This window comes from Tamandua tetradactyla, chromosome 4, assembly GCF_023851605.1.
Source record: "Tamandua tetradactyla isolate mTamTet1 chromosome 4, mTamTet1.pri, whole genome shotgun sequence".
Taxonomy (NCBI): domain Eukaryota; kingdom Metazoa; phylum Chordata; class Mammalia; order Pilosa; family Myrmecophagidae; genus Tamandua; species Tamandua tetradactyla.
In genome coordinates this window covers 167838703-167866172 of record NC_135330.1, presented here as the reverse complement: position 1 = coordinate 167866172, position 27470 = coordinate 167838703, and the positions used below count along the sequence as shown (strand labels likewise).

The window sequence follows — 27470 nt, the reverse complement described above, 5'->3', positions numbered from 1 at the left end:
TAAAAAAGAAACAGTAAGATATAGATGAAGCTTTGCAAGTGACTATTTTGAACATCTAATCTAAACTTGATGATAGATTCCAAGGCTCCTTGAAAAAAATATATGTATATGTGTATGTATATTTTGTAACTTTTCCTCCTTATTAGAAAGCAGAAGGAGGTAAATTAGGAACATTTAATTATCATAATTATTTTGAATGACTCATTTGTTCTTTAGTTAATTCATTTAACTGAAACCATCCTGTCTGCTCACCAGACTTCAGGAAATATCAGCAATGGACTTTGCTTTCCAGGTTATTTGCCTGAATTTGAGAAAGAAAAGTGTTTGATGAGTGTGAATATTGCTTCTGAAAAAGAACTGTTATAGCAGATTCCAGATCAGCAACCATAAAATTATATTGAGGACCAATAATTAACCTTGTATTTGTGTCGTCCTTTTTGCGTGAAGATGGTATCCTATAGGATAAGAGGACCATCTGGCCATGTACCCTGTTGTCTGTATGTGAAGTTTAGCTGTTGGGGCACCCCAGTTGGGCATTCCCGTCTCCCCCCACTGATTTATGAATATCCCTCTGAAGTCCCCTGCTCTGTTACATCAGAGGATGCTCATTTGTCAGTGGAGGGTATGTGGATAGCTGTGCCCTCCTGCTCCATAACACAACTCTAGGAGTGGCATACAACTTTTCTTGTTATGTGGGGGATGATGGTTGCAGCATTCATATAGAATACAGTGTGATGTTGCCCTGTGGAGGTGGAATTCATTGGAACTGCTATGCCTTGTGTTAAAACAATTATAGTAAAAGATTGCCATATTGGTTTTTAACATTTACAAAGCACTTAAACCTTTTTTTTTTCCATTTTGCCTCGAGACAGGCTGGTGAGGGAAATAGCTTTTTTTCTCCCTCTCTTACTGTAGTGGACAAAATTTTGTTGGCAGTACTTATACTTACATAAATAAGTAGATGAAACAGAATGTACTTATAAAATAATAACTTTCAAATGAAATTAATCTAAGATTTGATTCTCTTATCATGTGGAATAAAATATATTAGATGAATTCAGTATTCTATCACTGTGTGCTTGTATTCCCCATGTCAGTTCATATTCTTTTTTTTTTTTAAATTATATTTAGCTCATATTTTAAATAGGTCAGAGAGAATGCTGAATGTTTTATAATTAATAGACCTGGGTAAATACAGACCATATTCATAATAAATGTGGAGAAAGAAGGGCTATATTATCTACACAGCTAATGTATAGGTCCTAGGATAGTAAAGATTCCTGGCAGCCATGGATGGAGGAAGATTTCAACAAGGACAGTATCTTAAGTCAGATACTTAAGCAGGTGGAAATTTATGAAGGATATGCTAGATATGGCATCCATTGCTTAGTCTTCTTACTATAATTGTAAGAATGCTTATCATTTTCTCTCCAATTAGAAAATAAAATCTCTATGAGAGTAGCAAATCATGGTTTTTTTCCTTACAAAGCATGTTTTTTTGACCATTCATTTTTGCATTCTCCTAGTTCCTATGGTAGTGTTTTATACATAGTAGGCACTTAATATGTATTGAAGAAATGGAAGGATTTAGAATCTTAGCAGCAGCTGCCTTTGAAATTATAAGAGCATATGCCAAGGTGCAGGTCAAGTGAGTAGAAGAGAAACAGTATGTTTGCCTTCAAGAGGACAAAACAAAAACAAATAACCAACAAAAAGTTTTGTTCATAGAAGAAGAAAAACTAGGTTTTGGCCTCAGAATTTATAGATAACATTTAGTGTATTAGTAGGCATAAAATCTTTATGCTTCCCACATTATTAAAGGTCCTAGTATGTCCATCTTGCTGCCTTTTTCTATCAGGTTGCCTGGGATAACCTGGATATGGCCGATTGTGCCCTGCTTGGGTTTGAACAGTCTTGAAACAGCAACATCCTTTGAATGTGTGTGTGAGATCCAGAGAGGACAAATTCATAAACTCCACTGAGGTCCCCCAACATCAGAAGTACTCAGATCAGAGGGTAGTCCCCATCTGCTTAGCATTTTTTTTCTGCAAAGCATGATCTTTGTTTCACTATATTTGAAATACACTTTGGATGTTATCCAAGGAGGGTGAAATGCTGCTCTGACAAGCCTGATGTGGTGCTGATAAATGTACGGAGAGATTTAAATGAAATGATCCTCAATGCATAAGTGAACTTTATACATGAACTATGGCTGGTATATGAGAAACCTAGAAGAAAATTCATTAGTGTATTGAAATTTGTTAATAATGGAAATGTTTTAATGTGACACGTTTTCACAATGCTAGGTGTTCACACAAAGATATTGTCTTTTTAGCAGCTTAAAATTGCATTCTAAAGTAAAGACTTATAAACACATACTCGGACAACTAGAAACCAAAAGAAACTGTATTTGGGGTTTGTTCATATGAAACTTAACTCTACCAAGGATAGGCTAAGCCTATTTAAATTGGGCCTAAGAGTCACCCCCAAGAGAACCTCCTTTGTTGCTCAGATGTGGCCTCTCTCTCTCTCAGCCAGCATGACAAGCAAACTCACTGCCCTCCCCCTGTCTCCATAGGACATGACTCCCAGTGGTGTAAGCATTCCTGGCAATGTTGGACAGAAATCCTAGAATGAACTGGGACTCAGCATCAAGGGATTGAGAAACCCTTCTTGACCAAAAGGGGGAAGAGCGAAATGAGACAAAATAAAGTGTCAATAGCTGAGAGATTCCAAACAGGGTCGAGAGGTTATCCTGGAGGTTATTCTTACGCATTAAACAGTTATCACCTTTTTAGCTAAGGTATAGTGGAGAGGCTGGAGGGAACTGCCTGAAAACATAGAGCTGTGTTCTACTAACCATGTTTCTTGAAGATGATTGTAAAATGATATAGCTTTTGCAATGTGTCTGTATGATTGTGAAAACCTTATGTCTGATGCTCCTTTTATCTACCTTATCGAAAGTGAGTAAACATATGGATTAAAAATAAATAAATAATAGGGGAACAAATGTTAAAATAAATTTAGTAGATCGAAATGCTAGTGATCAGTGAAAGGGAGGGGTAAAGGGTATGGTATGTATGAATTTTTTTCTTTCTTTTTCTTTTTTTCTTTTTTGAATTGATGCAAATGTTCTAAGAAATGATCATGATGATGAATATACAACTATGTGATGATATTGTGAGTTATTGATTATATATCAAGAATGGAATGATCGTATGGTAAGACTGTGTTTGTATGTGGTTATATTTAATTAAAAAAAAGCACGCAAAAAAAAGGAACTGTATTTGCTTATATCCTTCTCCAGTTATGTTAACTGAATGAAATGCAAATAAATCAGAGAGACAGTAGACCCTCTAGACACTCATAGCCATGGCAAGACACAAGATTTTGTCATACGATCACTAGATTTTATTCCGAGGTCTCTCTGAGTAATCTGGTCTTTCAGTAAGTGATAAATCTTCCTGAAACTCAGTTTTCAGAGTCTCTAATTCAGGATTGACATTTACCTTCAAATTTGGATTCTCATAGATGTGAAAGAATCCAAGAAGATACTGCCATTCAGGAGAGCAAGTCTTTGCATACCCTTGCTGTTATTTTTCTGTAGGCAGAGAGAACTAGGTGACTAGGAAGCTTATCACAGCCTCTTCCTCACTCCTAGTTAACATTGTTTTATTTTTGAGGATGGCAATTTTGGGGATGCATTATGAGGCTGTGTATAGCTGGCTGAGACTCTTACTAATGGACCTTGAGACCACTTTGGTTTTATGGATACTCCACTGTCCTTAATTGTATTCTCATAGATGTGTGATGGAATAAAGTGATGGAAAACTGGCCTCTTTGTAGAATGAAACAAAAATTTTTAGAAAAAACCTCTTAAAAATGAACTTAATTGATGAGTATTCTAGTTTGTAAGCTGCCAGAATGCGATATATCAGAAACGGAATGACTTTTTAAAAGGGGAATTTATTAAGTTGCAAGTTTACAGTTCTAAGGACAAGAAAATGTCCAAATTAAAGCAAAGATATAGAAATGTCCAGTCTAAGGCATCCAGGGAACAATATCTTGGCTCCTTAAGGCCAATGACATTCAGGGTTTCTCTCGCAACTTGAAAGGCACATGGTGAACATGGTGACATCTGCTAGCTTTCTCTCTAGGCTTCTTGTTTCATGAAGCTCCCCTGAGGGTATTTTCCTTCCTCATCTCCTAAAGTCTCTGGCAAGGACTCTAAAGTTTTTTTTCAGAGTGGTTCTCTCTTAAGGGGCTCTAGTAAGCAACCCTACCTTGAATGGGTAGAGACATAGCTCCATGGAAACCATCTAATCGAAAATTACCACCATCTCCATGGGTAATCCAAAAGCTCCCACCCAACAATATTGAATGAGGATTAAAGGACATGGCTTTTCTGGGGTACACAACAGATTCAAACAGGCACAATGAATTTCATCATTAAAGGTCTGAACATTTAGCTTTTTATTTAGTTATATGTAGCAGCATTTGAACAGGAAATCAAGTGCTATACAATTTTGCGATGCTGAGAAGGTAGGACAAAATTTTTATGGCTTTCAAGGTTTTAGTGAAATTCATAAATGTATATGGCAATTTAGGAAACAGAATATTATGCAATGATAGAGGCTACCACTACCAGATGTCTAACTGTTTGGAACTCTGATTGAGTTCACTAAATACAATATCCCCATTTTTAATTCCCTACTGCTTATTCACTCAACAAATATTTATCTTGCTCCAGGTGTTATGCTGTGTATTGGAGAAACAAAAAATCCCAAGTTTTCAAATTAGTAGGAGAAACAGAATGATTGAGTAATTTCAGTGGAATTGCTAATGAGGTTTACTGAAGGACTGATCAAAGGGTCTGTGTGCTGCAGGAGTCCACAGGTCAGTACCAGCAGCTCTGGAGCCAGAAGAAGGGGATCCTTGCATTAGGGAGTGGGAGGTTCTCCAGTGTGGTGGAAGGTTGGAGAAGGGCAGGGGTCCAGAAAAGTAGAAAGTGTCAGTCACAAAAGGTTTTACATCAGGCTGAAGAGTTTGGATTTTATTCTGGTGACAGTGAGGAGTCTTTAAAGAATTGATCACATCTGCAAAGACCCTATTTCCAAATAAGATCACATTTGTAGCTACCAGGAATTAGGACTTCAACATATCTTTTTGGGGAAATAACCCACTAAGGCGTTCATACCAGTAAGGATGGTAGGAACCACTTGTGGTTCATGCAAAAGAGCCCCAAATTGGGCCTGTTGTAGTGGGAATGAACCGGAGGGAGAGTCAGTAGGAGTCAAAGACATCTCACGGAGTGACACTGTTGAGTGAACTGAGAAATGCAGACTGGGGTGGAAGCTTGGGGACTATGAAGGAGCCTGGGACAGTTTGTAGAATCTTTTGTTATGTGAACCCAGGCTGAGAAAGTATATAAGAATTGTAACATTTCTCTGCCCATATCAAGGATTGGCCTTTGTAATATTCTAATTAGTTCCTTGGGAATTTTTTTTTTGATAAATTCTTCCAGTAAACTAAATAGAATTTCTTCTCTCAGACCCTTGTCCCACACTTTGTTCTTTTTCTTAATTATTAGCAAATTAAACATTGAGAATCTTCAAGAAACTATTTCCCTGAGAGTGGAATTGTTTGATTTTAATAGAATGTTGTGCGTCAGCTGCCAAAACACAAACTGTGAGATGTGGGGAACGCCCTGTGTGAATTTTACTTCCCAGCCTAGCTTGATATTGAATCTTCTCAAAAACAAATCATATGCTCTGAAACAAATGTTTCTGCCGGATATTTGGAAAGGTTTCATTATTGGTGTTCTCGGTAAGTCGTAGCGAAGTTCCCAGAGTTGTCTAACAGTGATATTTAATATTGTGTTAGTGATAAAACATTTAATGTACAGACAAATGCAACCACATAGTTTCAGCAGATATCAAAAGGAGATAACAGACTTGTGAGGCACCCTGTGGCTTGGCTCAGACCTGTAGAGGAAAGAAAGGAGCCATTGGGAGCCATATATCTAACAGTGTATTTCATAGTCAGAAATAACTTCAGAACATTAAAGTGGCCTCTATATCCACTTGGCCCAGTTGAGCACCATAAAAATTCAGCCTAGGGCTTACTCATTTATTGAGGTAGAAGGAGCAGGCACCAGGGACACCAGCCTGAAGAAACTCAAGCACATTTAACCCTCTGGACTTTGCTTTGTGACCATCTACTTCTTTCCCTTCCCTGAGTTCTGTCTCCCGTCCCACACTCTCCACCCCTCTGGCAGGTGAAAGTACCCTTATCTCCAAAGATTAAATAGCTGTTTCTCTGACAACTGCACAAAACTCTCAAAAGTTCGAAGGGATAGTTTTATTACATAACAAGACAAATGCAAAAAAGAAACCGAGTATGAGATCCTTTATATGAATTTATAAGCAGGAATGGGGGTGATTGCTAAGCAAAGAAATTCCAAGCGTTAGCCAAGGGTAGGTTGAAGTTGACTCGACTCAGGCCTGGTGGGCTTCTCTGCTCTTGCAGGTTTTGTCAGATATACCTCAAGCCCTTTTCTTTCTCACTCACGCCATCCTCAGTCCTCAAAGTAAGATCCTAGGTACCTAGAAAAATCTTCCTCACTGACTCGGTTGCCGCAGTCATGTTGTTACAACCCAGTTACCTCATCTCTAAGAGAAGCTCCTTCACCTCTTGTAATTTAGTGTCTCAGCTGGTATACTGTGGCCTCAACCCTTACTCAGTTATTCTAGGTCCCAGTCTTGAGGAGATGCTGCCCTCTACTCCCCATCACTTCCTGTTTCAAAGCCTATACTCCCTTTGAGCTGTCTGCACTGTTTGTTTTTCTGCCTGAGGGAGGACGCTCCCAGCTCTCTGCTTTTCTAGACTGTAGAGATGGGGAGAGGCAGAGATGAAGAGAGGCCAGGAGAGGTCTCTGTCCTGGGTTCACTGGCTAAGGGAGCTAGCTCAGATTACAGCCCACCCACTTCTCTGGGGTATTTTCTTTAGCTTGTTGTTCAGATGGTCCCAGGGAAAAGGGGAGGGTTTTGTTTCAGTCTTTTAATTAAAATCTTATGAAATATGACATTAAAATACACCATGTATATGCATTCTTCTCACCATGAATTAAGAAGGTTTTTTATTATAGCTTCATGCCCATTGTAAAGTGATTAATTAAAAAACCAGCTGACATATGGATTGAGAGTTAGAAAAATAAACAGTGACGCAAAACCATGTCTTTGTTAATAGTCACTCCTGTATTTATCTTTATAATGAATCTGTCCTTGCTTTTTATCAAACAGTTCCTTTAAGTAAAAAAAAAAAAAAAAAGGTGGGGTTATAGGTCAATAAACCAAAGCAAATACAGTATTCATCTTTGTTTTTTCCTGGATTCATTTTATTTTTTTAGTTTCTCACAAAGCAGTTCTTTTCACTGAGATAACACATTTGAGAATCAAGGACTTAGAACTCCACATTTACAGAACTGTGGAATTTTTAAACTAGAGAGGTGTCCTGTAATTGTTGTAAAATGGTCGTACAGTGACCTGAGATATGTCCACAGATTGAAAGCATATTCAGCACCACTATAGTTTGACTGCTTAATGTAATTTATTTGCTTCCTTAATCGTGAGCAGACAATACAACCAGTATGCAATAACCAGGTCAAGGATGTGAAAGACATTTAAAAATGGAAGATACCAGAGTCTCTAAAGTCCATGGACGCGAGGGCCACGCAGGCAGGAGCCTTCACCAACTGGTTTTGGGATCTGGTCTGATGCAGTTGGGATACTAGTTGCTGTGTAGTGGTGAGGGCAGCTGCAAGCCTTGCAGCACAGCCCGGGCATTGGAGCAGGGAGCCAGAGTAGCTGGTTACCAGCCTGCCTCCCTATCCGATGCTCAGCAAAGTGGCACATGCACTGGGTTTTTATTTTATTTTATTTTATTTTATTTTTATTTTTACGTGTCTCCCTACATATATAGATATTTCTATGTCTATAGATACACGCACAGAGACAGATATGTATATCATAGGGAATATTGTTTACACATTTTTCTTTCTTTGGGAGTGGTGATGGTTGTGCATGGGCGGGAATTGAACCTGGGGCTCCCGCTTGGCAGTTGAGAATTATGCAACTGAGATAGGTGTGCACTGCATTGGTTTTCAGTACCTCAGCGGTCTGGTGGTCACTGCATGTCCTTATCAAGGGTTATCAAGGGAGTCTTCCTCTGGCAGGCATTATGCCAGTTGATACCATATCTTCACACAAATGCCTGGTTATCACTTGTTACAAAAATATGTTTTTCTCATTTTGTTCTGATTGGGTCAACATGTTTATGAAGTTTTTGGGATTCAAGATCATTAATATCATTTCAGTATACCACAAAAGGAAACCTAGAGGTCCTAGAAAACTCTATTTGGTGGATGTGGAAACTTATAATTTTTCCCAAGATTACACAGCTAATTAGAGTCAGAGCTCAGATGAGAACTCAGATATCCTGGTTCTCAATTCAAAAGTCTCTACAACATCAATTCTCAGATTATTCCATAGGAAGTTTAATTATTTGCTTCACTTTTTTTGGAGTTTGAAACATGAACTTCTCAGTATCCCCATCTTCATTGGGGTCCAGGGAGATGCTGGCTGGCACTATGAAGGGAAGGAAGAGCTGTGGCCAGGTTGAGGAAGCCCCAAGATTGGTTTCAGATGAGTAAACGTGGCATCTCACTGTTCCCTTGGCCCACTGCCCTGCCTTTCTGGGCTAACTAAGCACCTTAAATTCCCATGCTTTCCACATATAGCCCATAGCCATATATAAATTACCCCACTTTCTGGAGAGAATCATTTCACCCTAGAGAAAAATCATCCCTAAAATAAAAATGATATATTCAATATTTGTCATTCCAAACTACACTTGGAAATGTAAATTTTACTTCTCATATTCGAGTCTGGTGGCAAACTTTGCGCTTGTTCAACTCATTCCAATTTTTTTATTAAAATTGATCTGGGGTCCTCGTATTTGTGCATTATTATATACAAGCCTTTTGAGAGGTGACTTCATCCTTACTCTTCTGCTAGCAGACATAAGTTTTCTTTTTGAATTACTCCTGTAATTTTTGTGGAACTTCTAAGACTCTTGCCAAGTAGAAGACCAAGATAATTAAGGATTTCTGTGTTTCAAAGATTACCAGTGTTTAACATAAGTAATGGTACTGATTGGAAATCAGACCCTATTACAAAGTAGCTAGGTCTTAATTTTTTAGAAGATATTTTTATTGAGATATCTTCATGTACATTAAGTCCATCCAAAGTATAGCCAGTATCATCACATAGTTGTGTATTCATCATCATGATCATTTTTAGAACATTTGCATCACTCCAGAATAAGACATAAAAAGACAAGGAAAAACTCATACATCCCATATCCCTTACCCCTCCCTCTCATTGACCACCAGTATTGCAATCTATCCAATTTTTTTTCACCCTTTAGCCGCCCCTCTTTATTTATTTATTTTTCATCCTTATTTTTTACTCATTTTTCCATACCCTGTTTCAAACACAAAGTTTTCGCTATCACATAGTCACATTGTAAAAGCTTATAGTTAAACAGTCATTTTCAAGAATCAAGACTCCTGGAATACAGTTCAGCCATTCATGTACTTCCCTGTAGGCATTCTATTATACCCAAACTAGAAAGGGATATCTATATAGTATGTAAGAATAACCTTCGGAATAACCCTCAGCTCTGTTTGAAATCTCTCAGCCACTGAAACTTTATTTTGCCTTATTTCTGTCTTCCCCATTTTGGTCAAGATGACTTTCTCAATCCCATGATGGCGGATCACAGCTCATCCCTGGGAGTCATGTCCTATTTTGCCAGAGAGATTTATACCCCTGGGAGTCATGTCCCACATAGGAGGCAAGAGGGCAGTGAGTTCACCTGCCGAGTTAGCTTAGAGAGAGAGGCCACATCTGAGCAGCAAAACAGGTTCTCCAGGGAGTGACTTTTAGGCATAATTATAATTAGGCTTAGCTTTGCCTTTGCAGGAATAAGTTTCACAGGGGTGAACTACAAAATTAAGGGGTCAGCCTATTGATTTTTGTTATCCCCATTGCTTGTGAGAATATCAGAAATTCCTCAGATGGGAAACTTTACTATTCTTCTTTCTCTCCAGTCCCCCAAGAAGAGTTTGCAAATCCTTTTTTATTCTCTGCAAAAATTACTCTGGGATATATGGAGGCATCACACTAACCTGTACAAACTGACAAGATCTCACTTCCTACTTACAATTCCTTATAATTGGTGGTGTTTGAATAAACTGATGATACAAGTTAAATCAAATGTGCTATCAGAAATAAGAATTTTGCACCAAATAAATATCCTTTCCTTTGGTTTTACACAGAAGTTGAAGTTTTAAAATAGTCAGTATCAGCCTTGACCCTGAATTCTGATTTACTTTAGTCCTATCCAGATCAGTTTCATTCATTTCTCTTGTTAAAGTCTGTTCACTTTTTCAACTTTTTAAACAGTTGCTCTAAGGGGTAATGCTTCAGAGCTCTAACTCTGAGTCTCAGGTGTCACACAAATACCCAAAATTCCAAGGAACATCCAGGTTATACACAAATAACTCAGCATCTCAGAACTTAAAAATAACAGTTACAACTCCAAAATAGATGTGACTACTGTAAGAGCTTACAATCAAGGAACCTTTACAATAGGTCCCAACCTGATACCCATGCTCTTGACTTCAGTTCTCTGAGTTTGTATATTATAGTTAATCCTTATGAGTGAGGCATGATAATATTTGTCTTTTTGTTTCTGACATTTCATTCAACATACAGTCCTCAGGGTTCATTCGCCTAGTTGCATGCCTCACAACTTTATCCTTCTTATAGCGCTCTGTAGTCACAGTTCCCCCGTCTATTCCTCAGTGTATGCTTTGGCCACCTCCACCCATTGCAAATCTCGAACACTGCCACCGTGAACACCAGTTTGCAAAAGTCCATTTATGTCCCCCCCTCTCAGTACCACAAAATATATACCTTACAACAGAGTTGCAGAATCACATGGCAACCCCACCCCTAGCTTCCTCTGGAGCTAACCACACTAAGAGGTCTTTATCTTTAAGATGTCTGTTATCTGTGAGATTTCTATTCTGAGGATTGTCTCACATATTAGCTATGTTTAGATTTAATTTTCAGATTCTTGCATTACTACATGTTGTGAAAATTTTCCCCTTCCCCCTTTTACAATGTGAGAATAATTTATTTCCAAACATAGGAATGGGACCGATATTCTTTGATTATCAAAGATTTTAATGTTGATTTATATAAAGTGAATACTGATTCATCGCTTAGCTGTAATATAATTTTAAATGATAAAAAAGTAGAAAAGAACATCATAGTTATGAAAAAATTAAGCTTCTTGAGAAGGGCTTTAGTGTTCATGAAGTAAAAAAAATCTGGTATTGATTTGAGTTGTGTTTTAGCTAGATAAACAAAACTGTAGAAATGTAATGTGAATCAGCTTGGTATAATGTGACTTTTAATACATAAAATATGGAGAAATTAACGTAGAGCATTCACTTATATTTTAGTCTTCTTGTGTCATTTTCCTTCATGGGCGAGAGAACTTTTTGTAATAATAGAAAAGAAAAACCTTGTAGGCAAGTAATGGATGGTTAGTGGTTGGTTCCTATTTCTGTCTCTATTGATTATTTATTCATTCATTCTTGAAACATTTATTGAGTACTTAGCACAGAGATAGAAATAGTAAAATATGTCTCCTACCCTTAAAGAGGTTCTTAGTCTGGCAAGGGAAAGGAAAGGACGTGTACGTGAAGGAGAGGTTTTGATAATGGAGTCAAAGTGGAAGGCTGACAGTTTTCAGAGGGGTCATCACAAGAGAGAAGAAAGTGGGGATGGGGGTAGGGAGCTAGGGGGATGTGGTTTTACAAAGTCACTAAGGTCCTGGATCACATTTGGGTTTTGTAAGCCTGGAGACTGAGTTTGATGTGACCAGAATTGTTTGGTCTCAGGGAACCAGAATACTATTTTCTTAATGTACATTGAGAGCTATAACCAACAAGAAGATCAGAATACATTCATTGGCTATACATTTTCTCTCACTAGGAAAGGCTGAATGGAAAGCTTGTTATAAACAAATGGCTTGGTGAGGCTGGACTTAAAACAAGGGGTATGAGTTGGAAGACCATGACATCTGGTGGAATGAAACAGCGATGGTGACTGCACTCTATGCTATTGGTGCCAAAGGGGTGGGTCCTACCCTGATGGGTCCCAGCCTTTCTTTTCAAATGATGATAGAGACACTGACAAAATTTCTCCAGTCATGCAAGCCCTATTCTTTCTGTTGGTCCATTCTTTTCCCAGATGAATAAAGACTATTGATTATGCTATCAATGGGTGGAGATTTTGTTTTTGTTTACTCCACGTTCTGTTAGAGTTGTAGGCAGCTTTTCCTTTGGCATAGGCGAGATTTTTAGTTCTAGGGTTTAAAAGACTTTTTTTTTTTATCAAAGAGCTAATCTCATTTATTATGTCTTGATTTTGTTTTTTTAATTTTTCAAGGTTTTAAGCTTATCCCCAAGTTTCTTTTCCTCTTGTATTAAATACAACTTGTACTTATCTTTTGTAATTTAGCTTGAACATCCTTTCCTCAGTACACCCTTTATTGATGTCCTCTTCTTCTCCCAGTCTGATTTAGATTTCCCTCTTCTTTCCTTTTGTACTGTCTTGTGTTTACCCCTTTTATGACACTTATCATACTATAATAATTTATTTCCTTGTCTTTCTCTTTCACCTGACTATAAGCTCTGTTAGAACAGCAGCTTTATTTTATTAAACATTGTGTCTCCAGCCCTGGTTTAGTGTCTGGTAAGAAAGTAGGGACCCCGTAAAGGGATGGATAGATGGACAGCAGGAAGGGTGGATGGAGTGATATACTGTGTCCTTAAATGGTCAGTAGAATGATTTCTGGGAAGACAAGCCATTGCAGCCTTCTGTTAAGGTCCAAACAACATTTTTTTCTGTCTTACTTAACCAGCGTTGTGGTCCTGGGTGAGTAGAAAGGTGATTGTGAAAACTAGATCACAACTTAGCATGTCACCTCAATGTTAATGCTTCTGTCCTAACTCTATACTGTGGTTAGTATTTGAAATCTATTTTCATGAAAATGGCAGTATTCTTCAGTACATTAATTTGGAAATGTTCCTATTCTCTTACAATCTTGTTTCAGTTATCTATTGCTGAGTAACAAAGCACCCCAAAGCCTTAATATCTTAAGACAACAGTTTATTATTTCTTACAGTTCTGAAATCTGGTTGAGGCTCAGTTGGGGGGTTCTTCTGTGCTATTTGGTATGTATAGGGTTGAAATGCCCAAGATGGCTTTTTTACCCATATCATGGTGCTGAACTATGGCTGAAACCAGCTGGAGGCTGGCTGGGCATCTTTCTTTCTCCATGGCCTCCCCATGTGCCTAAGTTGGACTTACTCATGGCATGGAGGTCTCAGGGTAGTAGAGCTTTTTATATGTTGATTGGCTTCCAAGAGGGAGGAAGCAGGAACTGTCAGTTCTCTTAAAGGTTAGGTTTAGAACTGGCACCTCTTCATTTCCACTTCCTTTCGTTGACTGATGTTAGCCCAGATTCAGGGGATGGGAAATAGGCTCTACCTTTTGGTGTGAAGAACAAACACCATATACAGGGAAGGATAGCAGCCATCTTTGGAGATTACCTAACACAGATCTAATACATAGTTCAAAACATACATATAAAAATTGCATTTAAGCTAGATATGTCTTGTTCAAATGACTGGTTTTATAGAATTACATTATGTTTATTTGGATGTAGTCTCTGGAGGAGGAGTACAAAGTGCTCTTTCTGGGCAGAAAACTATGCTTTGTCAAAATCAAAGTTACGAATTGATCAATAATGATTAATGTGTAAACTTAAAGATGAGAGATGGTAAACTATCTGATCTGTTAAAAATTAAGTCTCGTTAATGATTAAAGTTTTTTTTTAAGTGAGCACAATAGCATTTTGATTCATGAGAATAAAAAATCCATTTCCTATTATTTTTCTCATAGGGGTTTGGAAAAGTGTCACATTAGTGAAGCTTCTTGAGTTGGTAATTCCAACTTCATAATTCCAAATTTCATAATAAATTTTCTTTCTTCCTAGTGCTGCTATGCAAAATGGGCTGAACAATGACCCTGATAGTCCTTGTCTGAGTTTCTGGCCTAAGAAAACAAATATCATATAATGGGTTGGCTTAAACAATGGAAATTTATTGGTTCACTGTTTGAGTTTAAATGTCCAAAATTGAAGTGCCAGCAATGCTACACCTCCTGCCTAAAGACTGTGGCATTATGAGGCTGGCTGCTGGTGATCCTTGGATTTTCCATCACATTGGCTTTTATTGATTTCTGGCTTCTAGCTTTTTATGACTCTCTCTGTGGCCTTTTCTGTAAGGCCTCCAGTAATTGTATTAAGACCCATTCTGATTCATTTGGCCATACCATAACTGAAGTAACCTCATCCAAAAGTCCTGTTTATAAATGGATTCACACCCACAGACCAGAGCTTGGGACCTGCACAAAGCTTTCGTGGGGGGATTTGATTCAATCACCATCAGCCCTGTTTCTGGACCTGAGCCATTTCTTGAATGTTTCAACACTAGAAAAATTAATTTAAAAAACCTGTATGAACCAAATAAGTTAAGACAATGACATAGTAAGTGGTGATATAAAATGTTCCTTCCATTTGAAGCATACAGAACTTATAAAACTGTTCCCCCTTACTGATATCACAGTTGATTCTAACAGTGTTGATGCTTTCTTTAATCAATATGTTGCTCTATAGCTTTTTTAAAAAATAGATTGTGCCTCTGTTAAATACTTACTCTCACTTATCTCTGTGGCATTTCATGAGAACAAGTGTGCAATGAAGTTCACCTTTTGTTTATGATAGTCACAAAGAAACCAATACTCAGAGTCTTGAAAGCCCTACTAGAGACTGAATGGATTTATAATGCAAAGGACTTTGGTGGGAATGGAGTCCCTTCCTTTCCTTCATTTTCCCCTCCTTTAAAGCAAGGAACCCTTATTACAAAAATAGGATTAAGATTAAGATTACTTTCAAAGATAGATACAGTATAACAAGAGAAAAATAAATATAGGTGAAGCCGACACAATAGAGTGAAAATATGGGCAGGAAATAAAATTAAATTATATGCCAAATACATACCATGAAGTTCTCCACCTATGCTAGGGTTGGATCCCAGATTTTTCACAAGGCTTCTTCTAGAAATGAAGATGGGAAACAGCTATAAGAGGTACCTGGAACTCCCAGCTAATGATTAGCCACCAAGAGACGGCAGGGCAGGCTCAGCTGAATGTTTTCATATATGCTATTTCTATGATGATGACCTATTACTAGTATCCAAGGATTACCAACTCTGGGAGAAAAAAATCTAGAACATACCTTTCTAAATTCTGAGATCCAATTTCCTCATATTTGTACTTTACAGGCCCTTTCAAACAATGTTAATTGGGGTACATGTGCTGCTGCCAAAAGTCATGTATTTTATCATTAAAGATAAACACATAAATCACCTGAAACAAGAACAATTGGTATTCCCAATTCATTATTTCATTCAACAAGTATTTATTGGTGACCTTCTGTGTTCCTGATTACTGTGCTCTTAGCAGTGAACAGAAATGACTGATGGTAAAAAGGCAATTAAGGCAAGTAAAAGATAATATCATACACTAGATCAGACACATGTTGGGGGTGGGGCATTTGGGGTATGTGAAAGAGACCTCTTACCCTGCCTTGGGGGAGGAGGAAAGGCTTCCTGGAGGAATCATTGTGCCCTTGGTCTAGAAATGAGCAGGACCCCTTACTATCCTGCACAACTTTTGAACTTGAGGGTACCAAATGGAATCTGTTGTATGTGACATAAGAGGGAAGTGCCTGCCTTGGTGCTAGGCCCTGCTGCAGAGCGCTCTCAGCTAAGCTCTGAGTCCGACTCCTTTTGATCTTCACTTAACTCAGTCTTTTCCTTGTGCTTTTATACAGACGGCAGTTCTTAGACGACAGGGTCGATACGTATGCTCAACGGTTCCTGCAAATGCGGAACAGGAAGCGCAGAGTTTATTTGTTACAGAGGTAATGTTTTTTTTTTCTACATTAATTTACTTGTCATTTTTTAAGGCCCTATTTCTCTAAGCTCCTATTTCTTTAAGTTTTAGTGATACATTCAAAAAATTATTGGGCAGTGCAGTGGTGGCTCAGTGGCAGAATTCTCACCTGCTGTGCCGGAGACCCGGGTTTGATTCCTGGTGCCTGCCCATGCACCTCCCCACCAAAAAAAATACTTATTAGAGGTAATTGCATTTTATGATGGAAATTTAAATATGAAAATAACATGAAGTTTTCAGAGTTTGAAACTTGGACAGAGATGTCCATTTCTGACCATGAAACATAAATTCTGCACAGTTTATCTCATAGGCTTAAAATAAGAGATAATTTGTAGATTAATTCACTGGAAATCTCTGTGGACAACTTTGTTACTGTTACTGAAACTGTTTTTAATGGAGACCCAGCACGCATATTTATGTATTCATGTTCTTTATTTTTATGTTTGTATTTGCAAGTTATTTTCAAGACTATTTTAATATCATCAAGTGCCAGATGATAATAAGCAGAATCTGACCATTCCTGATCTATGTATAAGACATTTGATAGAAGAATAATTTATTCTTTGAACATACAAATAATAATTATGCCTATTCTTTTTCTTGGTGTATGCATGTTTGTTTTTTGCTCCAGGTATTTTTAGGTAGAATGAACTAATTAGGAGTTTTAATTTTGGTTCTTGAAGTACTCCTTTATTTAAAAATTTTTCTAATTGCTATTTAGATGATAAATATGACCATCAATAAATATACCCATTACAAGGAAACTTTGTTTTTATAAGCAAAGACCAATTAAAATAATATTTTGTTTCCACTGATAATTTTGAAAAATTAAATACACACTTAAATTTTTAAGTATGCTCTTTGATCCTTCCTAAAATGTAACTTCCCTTTTTATACTTCCTATGCCACTGTATTAGTAAAATTCTGGATAAATACAGCCAGGAATGTTTATATAGTCCTAAGTGTTTATTTTAAAACTTAAGGTGGGCAAACTACAGCCCCCCAACCCCACCCTAGCAAAGCCCAGACTTCAGCCAGTTTTTGGTAAATGTAGCATAACTGTGCCATTTGTTTATGTATTGTCTTTGGCTAGTTTGACAATAAAATTGCAGTTGCAGTGCAATAACTTAAGATATGGTTTGGCCCAAAAAGCCATAAATATTTACTGTCTGGCCCTTTAAAGGAAAAATTTGCTGACCCCTGTTTAAGAAAAAGCTTGAAGCAAAATTATTAATTACTAACTCAGTTCTTCCAGTCTCATAAAAATCTGATTTTTGTGGGATAACTCTCCATTGAATTCTTTAATCACTGCAGGTTGAGCAATAACTGCTTCATCTTATGCTTTTGGAGCCAACATAACCAACTCCTCTTGGGACTCTTTCACTTGGGTGGAGTGAAACAATACTTCCTCTCCATCCTGTGATCCAGGGCAGAATGACCTAATGGCTTAAAAAAAACAGCTTAGAAAATCTTTTAATATAACTTCAAAATAGTATTGAATTTCACAACTTTGAAAGGTTAATTATGTAGTCGATCAATCAGTTTCCTGTCTTTTTGGAGATATAATGCGCTGGATCTTGATTTCTGATTGAATCCATTATTTCCCAGTTTTTTTATTTCCAGCTGAGTCTGTGCCTTGTTTTGTGCCTCTGCCAGTGCCTGCTACCTAGACAGTCAATAGTGACATGTTAAATTAATGAATCTCTGGGTATTTAATCTGGATAGCTATGTTTCTGATGTGCCTTATGATTTTAAATGTTTCAACATTATAGCTATCTTACCCATTTTGCTTAAGATCTTAAAAATCTGGATACTCAGATGGTATATTTACAAATGTACTCATGATGTGTAAATTTATGCTTATTATTTATTTAGTTTCTAATTGGGTAGGTATGTTTTATCCTTAAAAATGATTTTAGTGTCCTGTAAGAGTCTTTTGTGGTTCCACTTTCTGTTTTACCACAAAATCTAGTAGTGATCTATGAACAACCATTATGACTAGGAGGGCTTCTGTTCTTTCTGACTTGGCCTCCAGAAACAAAGATAAAAGGGGTGGGGTCACATAGCTGCATTATACATGGTCAGAGCTGCCTTAGCTATGCTAATGGAACTAGGGCAGTAGTGGGAAAATACAACTACTGGATAATTCTGAAATCATTATTTTTGGAATGTAATTCTGAGTGTGGATATCTCATGGTCTGAATGTAAAAATGCTTTGCAAAATTATAAAAGCATTTGCAAGCATAAAATTATTTAAAATATTTGTATTACATAGCAACATAGTTGAAAAGTTATTAAGCTCCCACATCTGACTCTACTCTTAACCTTTCTCTGCGATTTACGCTACCTCCCAGGATAATTAGATGACACTTGCACTGCCTTCTCTTTGCAACCTAGAACATAAAGTGCTTAGCATAGATTCTGCGACAGCTGTTATTGCTGTTATTTTCATGAATTTGTATGTATTTGTGGCTGCGGATGGAGGTTTGTTTCAGAAGGTTTTTTAGGCATAGGCTATAAAACAGAAAGATTAGCCATATAAGCAACAAAGTGAAGTAAGCAGAATAGAGAATTTGGTCATAATGCTAATTACAGAGTCAAATAAACTAGGTAAGATGAAAATATATTTACCTATATGTTAATTTATTCATTCATCTCTTTGCCATACTGAAGCCTGCCTAGTGTGGACAGTCAAAAACTAACTATACAGAGAAACATTTGAACTAAACTGATGTTAGCCAAGTCAAATCTGCATCTATTCATTTTAACTCATTCATACTTGAAGCTTTGGTAGATGAGGCTTTATAATTTTGACTCTATGTGATATTTGATGGATCCTCGTGGAAAGATGAATGAATGAATGAAAAACACCATTCTGGGCCATTATATGTATCATATATTGAGATAGTTTAAATGTTGTCTGTGTAGGTATGTGTCACCAAGAGGATCCTTGGCATTAAGATGCTTTCACACACATACGTGTGTGAAAAAGTCACATGTCCCTTTGAAAGGGAATCTAAACATTTCCTCCAGATAACCTTACTCTTGTCATTTATGAGTAAAAGAAAAAACTAAGGGTAGAATAGTGTCACTAGTAAAGAAGACAGGGAAAATTGAGTGAAAGTTTAGTTTTATTTGATAATATTGAATGGCAGAGCTGGTTGGAATATTAGTTAATACCATGGCAGTGTCTTTAGATCAAAACTTTCCATTCACTTTCATGTACTGGTAGAGACCATAGGACTTCTTAAGAACCAAATGTATTTAAGGCAGAAGCAGTACATTGCATTGCTTTGTAATTGCCAGTGAGCTTAGGTGAAGTGTATCTCTGTGTAAAGTCTACTCACTAATGATGATAAAATGATACCTATCTCAAGATTAATATTTCCATGGATCAAAGGTTTATGCTTCACTGAAGTTTCTGATTCTGGAATTTCAGACGTCAGCTGTTTGATGGGAAAGAATTTTTTGATGTCTGTATGGGTGTGGCTTCACAAACCTCCCCAGATGTTCTCCAAAAGCCATCACAAAGGCAGTTATGTATTTTGACTATTGCATTTCTTTTTTTTTTTTTCCATTATACTTTCTATTTTTTTCCCCCTCCCCAACCTCCCAACAGTGCATCAAAACCTATAACTCTGACTGGCATCTTGTGAACTATAAATATGAAGATTATGCAGGAGAGTTTCGACAGCTTCCAAAGTGAGTAAATTGTCAGACCACATAACACAGGGTAATAAAAAAAGAAAAAATTCTTTGTACTTGAAATGCTCAGGGAGTTTTATAAATTTAGATGCAATCAAAGTAGTTGGAGAATATATTTCTAGATAATTTGTATGTATGTGGTGTAACTATTGCTTACAGGGCCTTTGATTAGGAATCAAGCTAGTTTCTTATTTCTCTGGTGTTGGTAGGGGTTAGTAAATGTGGATGGTTTAATTATGCCTAGTGATTTTTTTTCAGGGTACCACTTATAAAATATAAACGGGTGAAATTTCTTAAGTGCGAAAAAGAAAATGGAAGTATATTAAAATTTGCTATAGAGTGTTTTAAAGCTTCAAAAGGAAGTATTTTGAAGCTATTTTATATTGAGTAAATTTTATGTTCAAAGACAGTAAATCAAGGAACAAGCATTTTCCCAGACAAAATTTTTTTCTTCTCTTTAAAGTATTAACTTGTTAAAAACTATATCAAAAGCAAATATGTTTAGATTGGTTAGTAGGGGTTAATAGGAACCTGGAATAATCCTCTCCTTGAGAGAGTATGTTATAATATGGTACATCCTGAAATGATGCAGTTGGCAAATTTAACTATTATTGATTATGAACTAGCAGATGATGATGGACTGTGTTTAAAAAATAACCATGGCCAGTGAAAATTAATTTATTTTCCTTTGTGTTTGTTGCTTCTGTGAATGTGGGAGAACCTTTTATACTATTCTCAGCGGACCTAGCTATTTGTTTTTCCTATCTGTGTGGTTCAGCCACTCCTTACAAGTATTCAGCCAATGTCCTGATTGTCTCTTTTTAACCTCAGCAGAGTACACTCCCTCCTAGCATTATCTTCTCCAGATGGGTTTGCTCTTTATTTCTATGTTTACCCAATACTCATGTGGGGCTTTAAAAATTCTTCCCATTTGATTGGATTAGTCCACTTTCATTGCTTGAATGACAGTAACTTAGTCTGTACTATAAAGTTATATTTTTACTGCTGGTAGATTTATTCTTTGACATTCATAATAGTTCCCAATTGTGGAATGAGAGAGGACGGTTATAGCAGTGTTTAAAAAACAAAGATTTGCTTGTCTGCCTGGTTCACCTAACTTACTCTGCCTTCAAGTTATTTAACCTCCTTAAGCCTGTTTCTTCATATATTAAATGAACTTAATAATAGTCGCATACATTAAAGGATTAGATGAGATAATACAAGTCAAGTACACAGTACGGTGCCTAGCACATAATTGTTTCATAAATGCCGCTGCTATTGTTATTGCTATTGTATTTTTGTTATTAATACTGCATTTAAAGTGATTGTGGTTCACAGATTGTTATCTTCTCCAGTAACACCATATTAAAAGTTATTCTAGTCCACACACTTCCCAAACAAACAAGCAAACAAACAATAAAACCAACCAAACAAAAATTTAAGAAATGGTGCTGTAATAAGGGGATACTCATGTGGAAAAAGAATGAAATGTGACCCCCTGCCATACAGCATACAAAAAAAAATGTTATTCTACTAAGTCTTTATTAATGACAGCCAGTCCACTTCCCCATTTTTAATAGACATTTCTAACTCCCAGCAAGCTATGCAGTCTTTTTTCATGTAGCTTTTTGGAGCTCTGCAACTCAAGTGCTTTTCACTCACTTGAAAAGCAATAGGATAGGTTTGTTTTTATTCTTGATCTGAGTGAACTGACTTTGGATTTATTAAATGCTGTTTCTTCTGATGGATGAAGAAATGCAAAGAATCTTCACTGAATAGGTAGTTATAGAACATGTTTTCTTCTTCTTTTTAAAGCAAAGTGGTAAAGTTGGATAAACTTCCAGTTCATGTCTATGAAGTTGACGAGGAGATCGACAAAGATGAGGTGGGATGATTGCTTGCTATTGTTTCTCTTTACATTTTAGATTTTAAAGATGATTTATTTTACAGACTAAGAAAATTAATTTGGAAATTACCAACATTTAGCTGAAGCAGGAATTGAAATGTTTCTTAAAGTAGAATAACTTTTGTATTGTTTGAAATAAGGTCAGCCTTACTGCTTAGCATTTCATATGTTCTGGTTGTGTTTATTTGTTCTGAGATCATTCTCAAAGACTTGGATCAGATTTGACTACATTGTTAAAAAGATATGAAGTTGACTTAGACTTTAAATTTAGATTGTTTTTGAAGATATAAAGTTGGCTTAGGCTATAAATTTAGGTTGTTTTTCAATAGCGTATCTTGAGACAAACTGGGAGCTCATAGATTTTAAATGGTTGTTTCTTCACTGATTGCTTTGAGTGAGCACTAAGGTACCCAGAAGCTCTGGTTTTAACAGGCCTACTCCCCCTACAACAGGAGAAATAATTATGGCTAGAGAGGTATATAAAAATATCAGGGGATTAAAGTGGGTATGCTAACTGAAAAAGGAAAGCCCAATAGTCAGTGCTACCTGTCTCTGCATTTCTCATTCTCTCTTCTTCAATATTGGCTACTGCATAGTGAATTTGCATTTTTCCCTTTTTCTTTTTAAATTGCCAACTTAACCATGACACCAGCCACTCATGAAATTTAACAATGTCCATGACAAATTATTTGAGAAACCACCAATGAAATAATTCTGGGAGGAGTAAATGTTTTTTCCGTATGAGCAAGAGGGTATTAAGAACTTGGTGGTTAATCATAATAGAATAGGAGGACCAATGGAAATAATGCATGTGAAGGTGCACAGTAAACTATTAATTCTTAGAATGCATGTTATTTCCATTATTGCCCATAATGATGATGATAACAGCAGCCATAAAACCATCAGTATTAATGTTGAGATAGCCTAAGTTGGATTTCTCTGCAGTTGTCTATCTGATTACAAAAATAATGATTATAATTAGAGGTTAGTCTTAGGAGGGTATGAGCTGAGTAGCTTAACATTGTGTGGCCCTCTCTTCCCAGGGTACCTTTTGAATGTGTGTCATACCACACACAGCCTTAAAAGGGCAAGAGTCACAAGGGAACAATCTTAGAGCATATGTGGAAAGGGTTTGGGTCACGGTGTGGCAGAAGATTTGCCAGATTGTTTGCATATGTATATTTTTCATCTATCTATTCATTATATACACAAATGGGTGCCTAACTTTTTTAGCAGCAGTGGCAGCCCCACGCCCACCTCCTTCAACTCAGCTCTCGTATCTTAGGGTTAGAACTTGAAGAAGTATGTTTTTCTTCATTTCTCTGGCTCGTTCCCCTTCCTTCTAACTTTCCTTCTCTGCTATCCCTGATTACATTCTTGCCTGTCTTTCCTTCTTTTTTTTTTTTTCTTTGCCCCATCATTTAACACTCCTTTCGGTATTGATTCATGTTTCCTTCCTTTCTTTATTCACCTTTCCCTGAACTAAGCCTCTGGGAAGTTGTCCAGGAATTTGCTTTTGTCCCTCAACTATAAGGGAGTGTAATTTGAAAACATTTTTCATGTAACCAGGCAAGACCTTACAACTTGAGTGGTCTAAGATGGTATGTACTTTCTGTGGCTCATTAAGCACTTAAAAATAAAAACTTGGACTGGCGCTAGTATTGCCTTTTAGTGGATTAGAGTTTTCATAAACTTAGGCTGGTCCCTCTCTTTTACTGCTAAGAGGACTTTGAAGTGACCTTTTGGCATTGGCTACAGATGATTACTCCAGTAACGGCAAATGCCTTTCCTGTTGAACAAACTCAGAGCAAACAACATGAGGTGTAATAAAGGGAGATTTAGTGTGGTGGTGTTTTCCTTCTCTCCTAGGATGCTGCCTCCCTCGGGTCTCAGAAAGGTGGGATCACCAAGCACGGGTGGCTGTACAAAGGCAACATGAACAGTGCAATCAGTGTGACCATGAGGGTAAGAGGGCTCGAGACCCTGTTTCTCCTGTGATTAAACCCTTTTTGCTGTACGTCTTGAGAATAATGCTCAAGATGAATGCACTTGCTGTTCTTCCTCACAAAAATGACATGGTCTGGTCAGTAAGAAGCATCTGTGCTGATAGTGCCACCAATGAACACAGACCCATCTGCTTACCTCCCCTCATTACTCTCTGACCACCAACATAAAGAGACCACCATTTGACCGATGTGAAGGTGCAGTCCCCGACAGTCTTCCTTCTCTATATTAACTACAAAGACGATACTTGGTGACTCATAGAACATCACCAAGAGGCCATTTTGCAGACTAAACCTAAGCACTTCTGTGGAGGTATAGTCAGGTAACACGGTTGGGTAAAGCAACAGTATAGGACTAAAGGAAAATGTTAAATTGGAAGAAGTTTGCAAAAGGAAAAGTAAAACTAGTGCAGAAAACTATTCAGGACAGAGGAGGAAAAAAAAAGAGCAATGGAAGAAATGGAAAAATGGTAGGGGGAATAGGGAGATGAAAACTAAAGAATTAGAAATTCTGACCCTGCTACTTGAGAGGCAGGAAAATAGTTCAACGTTTTGAGGCAGAAATTAGTTCCTATTCTGTGTGAACAAGAAGCCCTGGGGAATCTAGAAAGCTGATATCCTCCTGTTCTAAAGCCCAAATTGTAATTCACTGCATTGCTTTTGGGTACTTATGTAAAATCTCATTCTGTGGGTAAGAAAAAGGACACAGCGATGTTAAATGAACCATCTCATAAGTAAAATGCAGCCAAGTTATTAGATGTGATGGAGAGTCAGCTCAGCCAATTACCTGGTTCATTGGCTATAATTAAATTTGTTTTGGAGAGAACTGAAATGTTTTTAGATTTGTTTATACATTAGTTATCAATAAAGATTGTGATTCTTTTACTTTTAAAAGACTAACTGTGTGTGTATTTTTCTCTCAGTCATTTAAGAGACGGTTTTTCCACCTGATTCAACTTGGTGATGGATCCTATAATTTGAATTTTTATAAAGATGAGAAGATCTCTAAAGAACCGAAAGGATCAATATTCCTGGATTCCTGTATGGGTGTAGTTCAGGTAAATGTGAAAATATCATCAAGTTTTCATATCTGTAAAAATTCCATGTATTAATTTGCAGCTTAAGTAAACACTTAAAAATGTGAATTTTTGCAAACTCAAAGAGACAGAAAGTAGATTATAAGTTACTGAGGAATTACTGCTTAATGAGTGCAGAGTTTCTCTTTGGACTGACAAAAGGTTTTGATGATGAATGATGATGATGGTAGCCCAACATTGTAAAAGTAGTTCGCAACACCTGAATTGTATACTTGAAAGCAGTTAAAGTGGGAAGTTTCATATTGTATATATGTAACCACAATAAACATTTTTATTAGTGATTTTTTTTAAAAGTGAATATTAGTGGTAGAATTGCAAAATCTAACTTTAAAATGAGTAAAGGCTTGATTTTCATCAATTCAGAAGATGACAGATTCAGCAGAGAGGCTGAATTATGTTGTAAGTATGTACATTCTGGTGCTTGAGTCTTGTGTTTAAAACCTGGCCTTTACCAGTGTGACTTTGGACAAGCTATTTGAGTTTCTTCAGCTGCAGATATAATATAATTGGCTGATTTGAGAGGGTTGGATGAGTTAACATATGAAAATATTTAGAGCAGTTCTTAGCATCTAGTAAGCGCTCAGTGAATATTGTCTTTTATCTGTACCATCATAGGACTGATGGCCATTTGGTGTGTTATTCAAGACTGGTATTTAGAGCCAGACTGAGTTCAAATCCCCACTCTACACTTACCAGCTGTGTTGCCTAGGAAACGTTATTCAACCTCTGTACTTTGGCTTCTTCATTTGTTAAATAGGGATAATTATAGTACCCAATATGGTTGCTGAGAGGATTAAATTATAAACAGTGCAGGCATATGGTCAGCATTCATTCAACATGAGATATTTTTGTTATCATAGTGCTGTTGCTGTTTTAGAGTTATTCTTAAATTTATTTTTAATTGTATACATAAAATATGAGAATATTTTTAGTGTAAAAAATCAGACAATTCAGATAAAGTCCTTCCTGACTCTCCCTCCCCTATACCTCTTTTTTCCCTTTCCCAGGCAGCTGCTGTCACCTGTTCAGTTTGTGTCCTTCCAAACCTTTTGAAGATTTTCTTTAAAAGCACATTGCCAATTTCCACATACATACATACATACATACATACATACATACATACATACATACATACATACATACATACATACATACATACATACATACATACATACATACATCCTCTCACACCCCTATAATTTCCAGGAAGATTTAAGGCTGCAGCTTAAAAAGAAACATAAAACACAGTATAGCATAAACTTAAAGTGGGAGTTAAAGAAGAAAGATGAACAAGTAAGTGGCCAAAGTAGGGAAGGGACAAAGTAGAATTAAGCTAAGAAAAAAAAAAACATTAAAAACCTAATGTCTGCTATGGGTAGTCCACAAACTGGCTTTTTTATGCTTTCTGATTTAGAGACATGTTCATTCTCACAGTTGGATTGTGCACTTCAGATACAAGCAATCCAATTAGTCAGAATCTGCCCAAGTAATCTCAGAATGAAAATCATTCAGACATTTCTCTTGGGGGCTCTCATAAAGAGGCACTGTGTGATTAATGAACAGTCTCCTTGACAATTTCCTCACAATAGATGCAGTCACCATTATCAGAGAATTATCACTCAAATGACTCAATATTGGCTGATGACATCAGTCTCAAACTTGGCTCTACAAAAAAGATTGTTTCCCCCGTGTAAGGTGATTAAGGTCAGGGACCCAGCTCTCTGATTTCACTCTCAGGTATACCTGTTTATGTATTTAAGTGCTTACCTAAATTTAATTATATTTTCCTCAAACTAATACATCCACCTAGTTTAGATTGTCAAACAGTGCTAAAGGGTGGCACTAAAAGTACATTTCTGCCTGTATCACCCTACCTCACCCACTTCCCCACTCCTTAAGGCAACCATTTTCAGCACTTTTCACTGTTTCTTCTAGTGTTGGCTTCTATTTTGCTAGATAATGATTATTCACTGCTATTTCTATATTCATTAATTTTGGACATTATTTAATGACTTCTTATGGTGGTAGACGAGAGTTTTAGCTCCTGTCATCCATCTTCTGCTCCACCCTGGACTAATTGCTTTCTCAGCCTCTGTGTAGCTATCATCCTAGAAATTCCCTTTGATTTCCTCCCTGTCTTGGATTCCTTGTTTCCTTCCTGTTGGGAAGAAGACATCCTCTAATAGCTTCCTGAGAAGTCCTGAGCAAGATGTTAATTTTTTGAGACTTAGCATATCTGCAGATATCTTTATTTTTGCTTTCATGCTTGGTTGATAGTTTGGCTGAATGTAGAAATCCAAGATGAAATCATTTTACCTTAAAATTTTGAAGGTCTTCCATTATTTTCTAGATGCTAGTGTTTTGAAAATTCAGATGCCAGTCTTATTCCGTGTTCTTCATGATCTTTTCTTATATGAAAACTTCTAAAATCTTCTCTTTAACTCTAGTTTTCTGTTGATTTTCATATTTTTAGTAAACATTTTCATTGAAGTATAAATTCAAAGGAGATGTACAAATAATGAATTCATGTAAATATCCTAGT

The 27470-nt window shown here is 36.8% G+C and overlaps 1 protein-coding gene across 6 annotated transcripts in view; it reads left to right on the top strand.

Moving 5' to 3' along the window:
* The window catches only part of DOCK9 (dedicator of cytokinesis 9), a 341474-nt gene that overhangs the window by 173517 nt on the left and 140487 nt on the right, over positions 1 to 27470 (top strand). For all 6 annotated transcript variants that reach the window (XM_077158579.1, XM_077158575.1, XM_077158574.1 and 3 more), the window contains exons 3-7: positions 16096 to 16185; positions 19837 to 19919; positions 21738 to 21807; positions 23698 to 23793; positions 24755 to 24889. In XM_077158579.1, coding sequence (XP_077014694.1) covers positions 16096 to 16185; positions 19837 to 19919; positions 21738 to 21807; positions 23698 to 23793; positions 24755 to 24889 — 474 coding nt within the window. The remainder of the gene's footprint in view (positions 1 to 16095; positions 16186 to 19836; positions 19920 to 21737; positions 21808 to 23697; positions 23794 to 24754; positions 24890 to 27470) is intronic.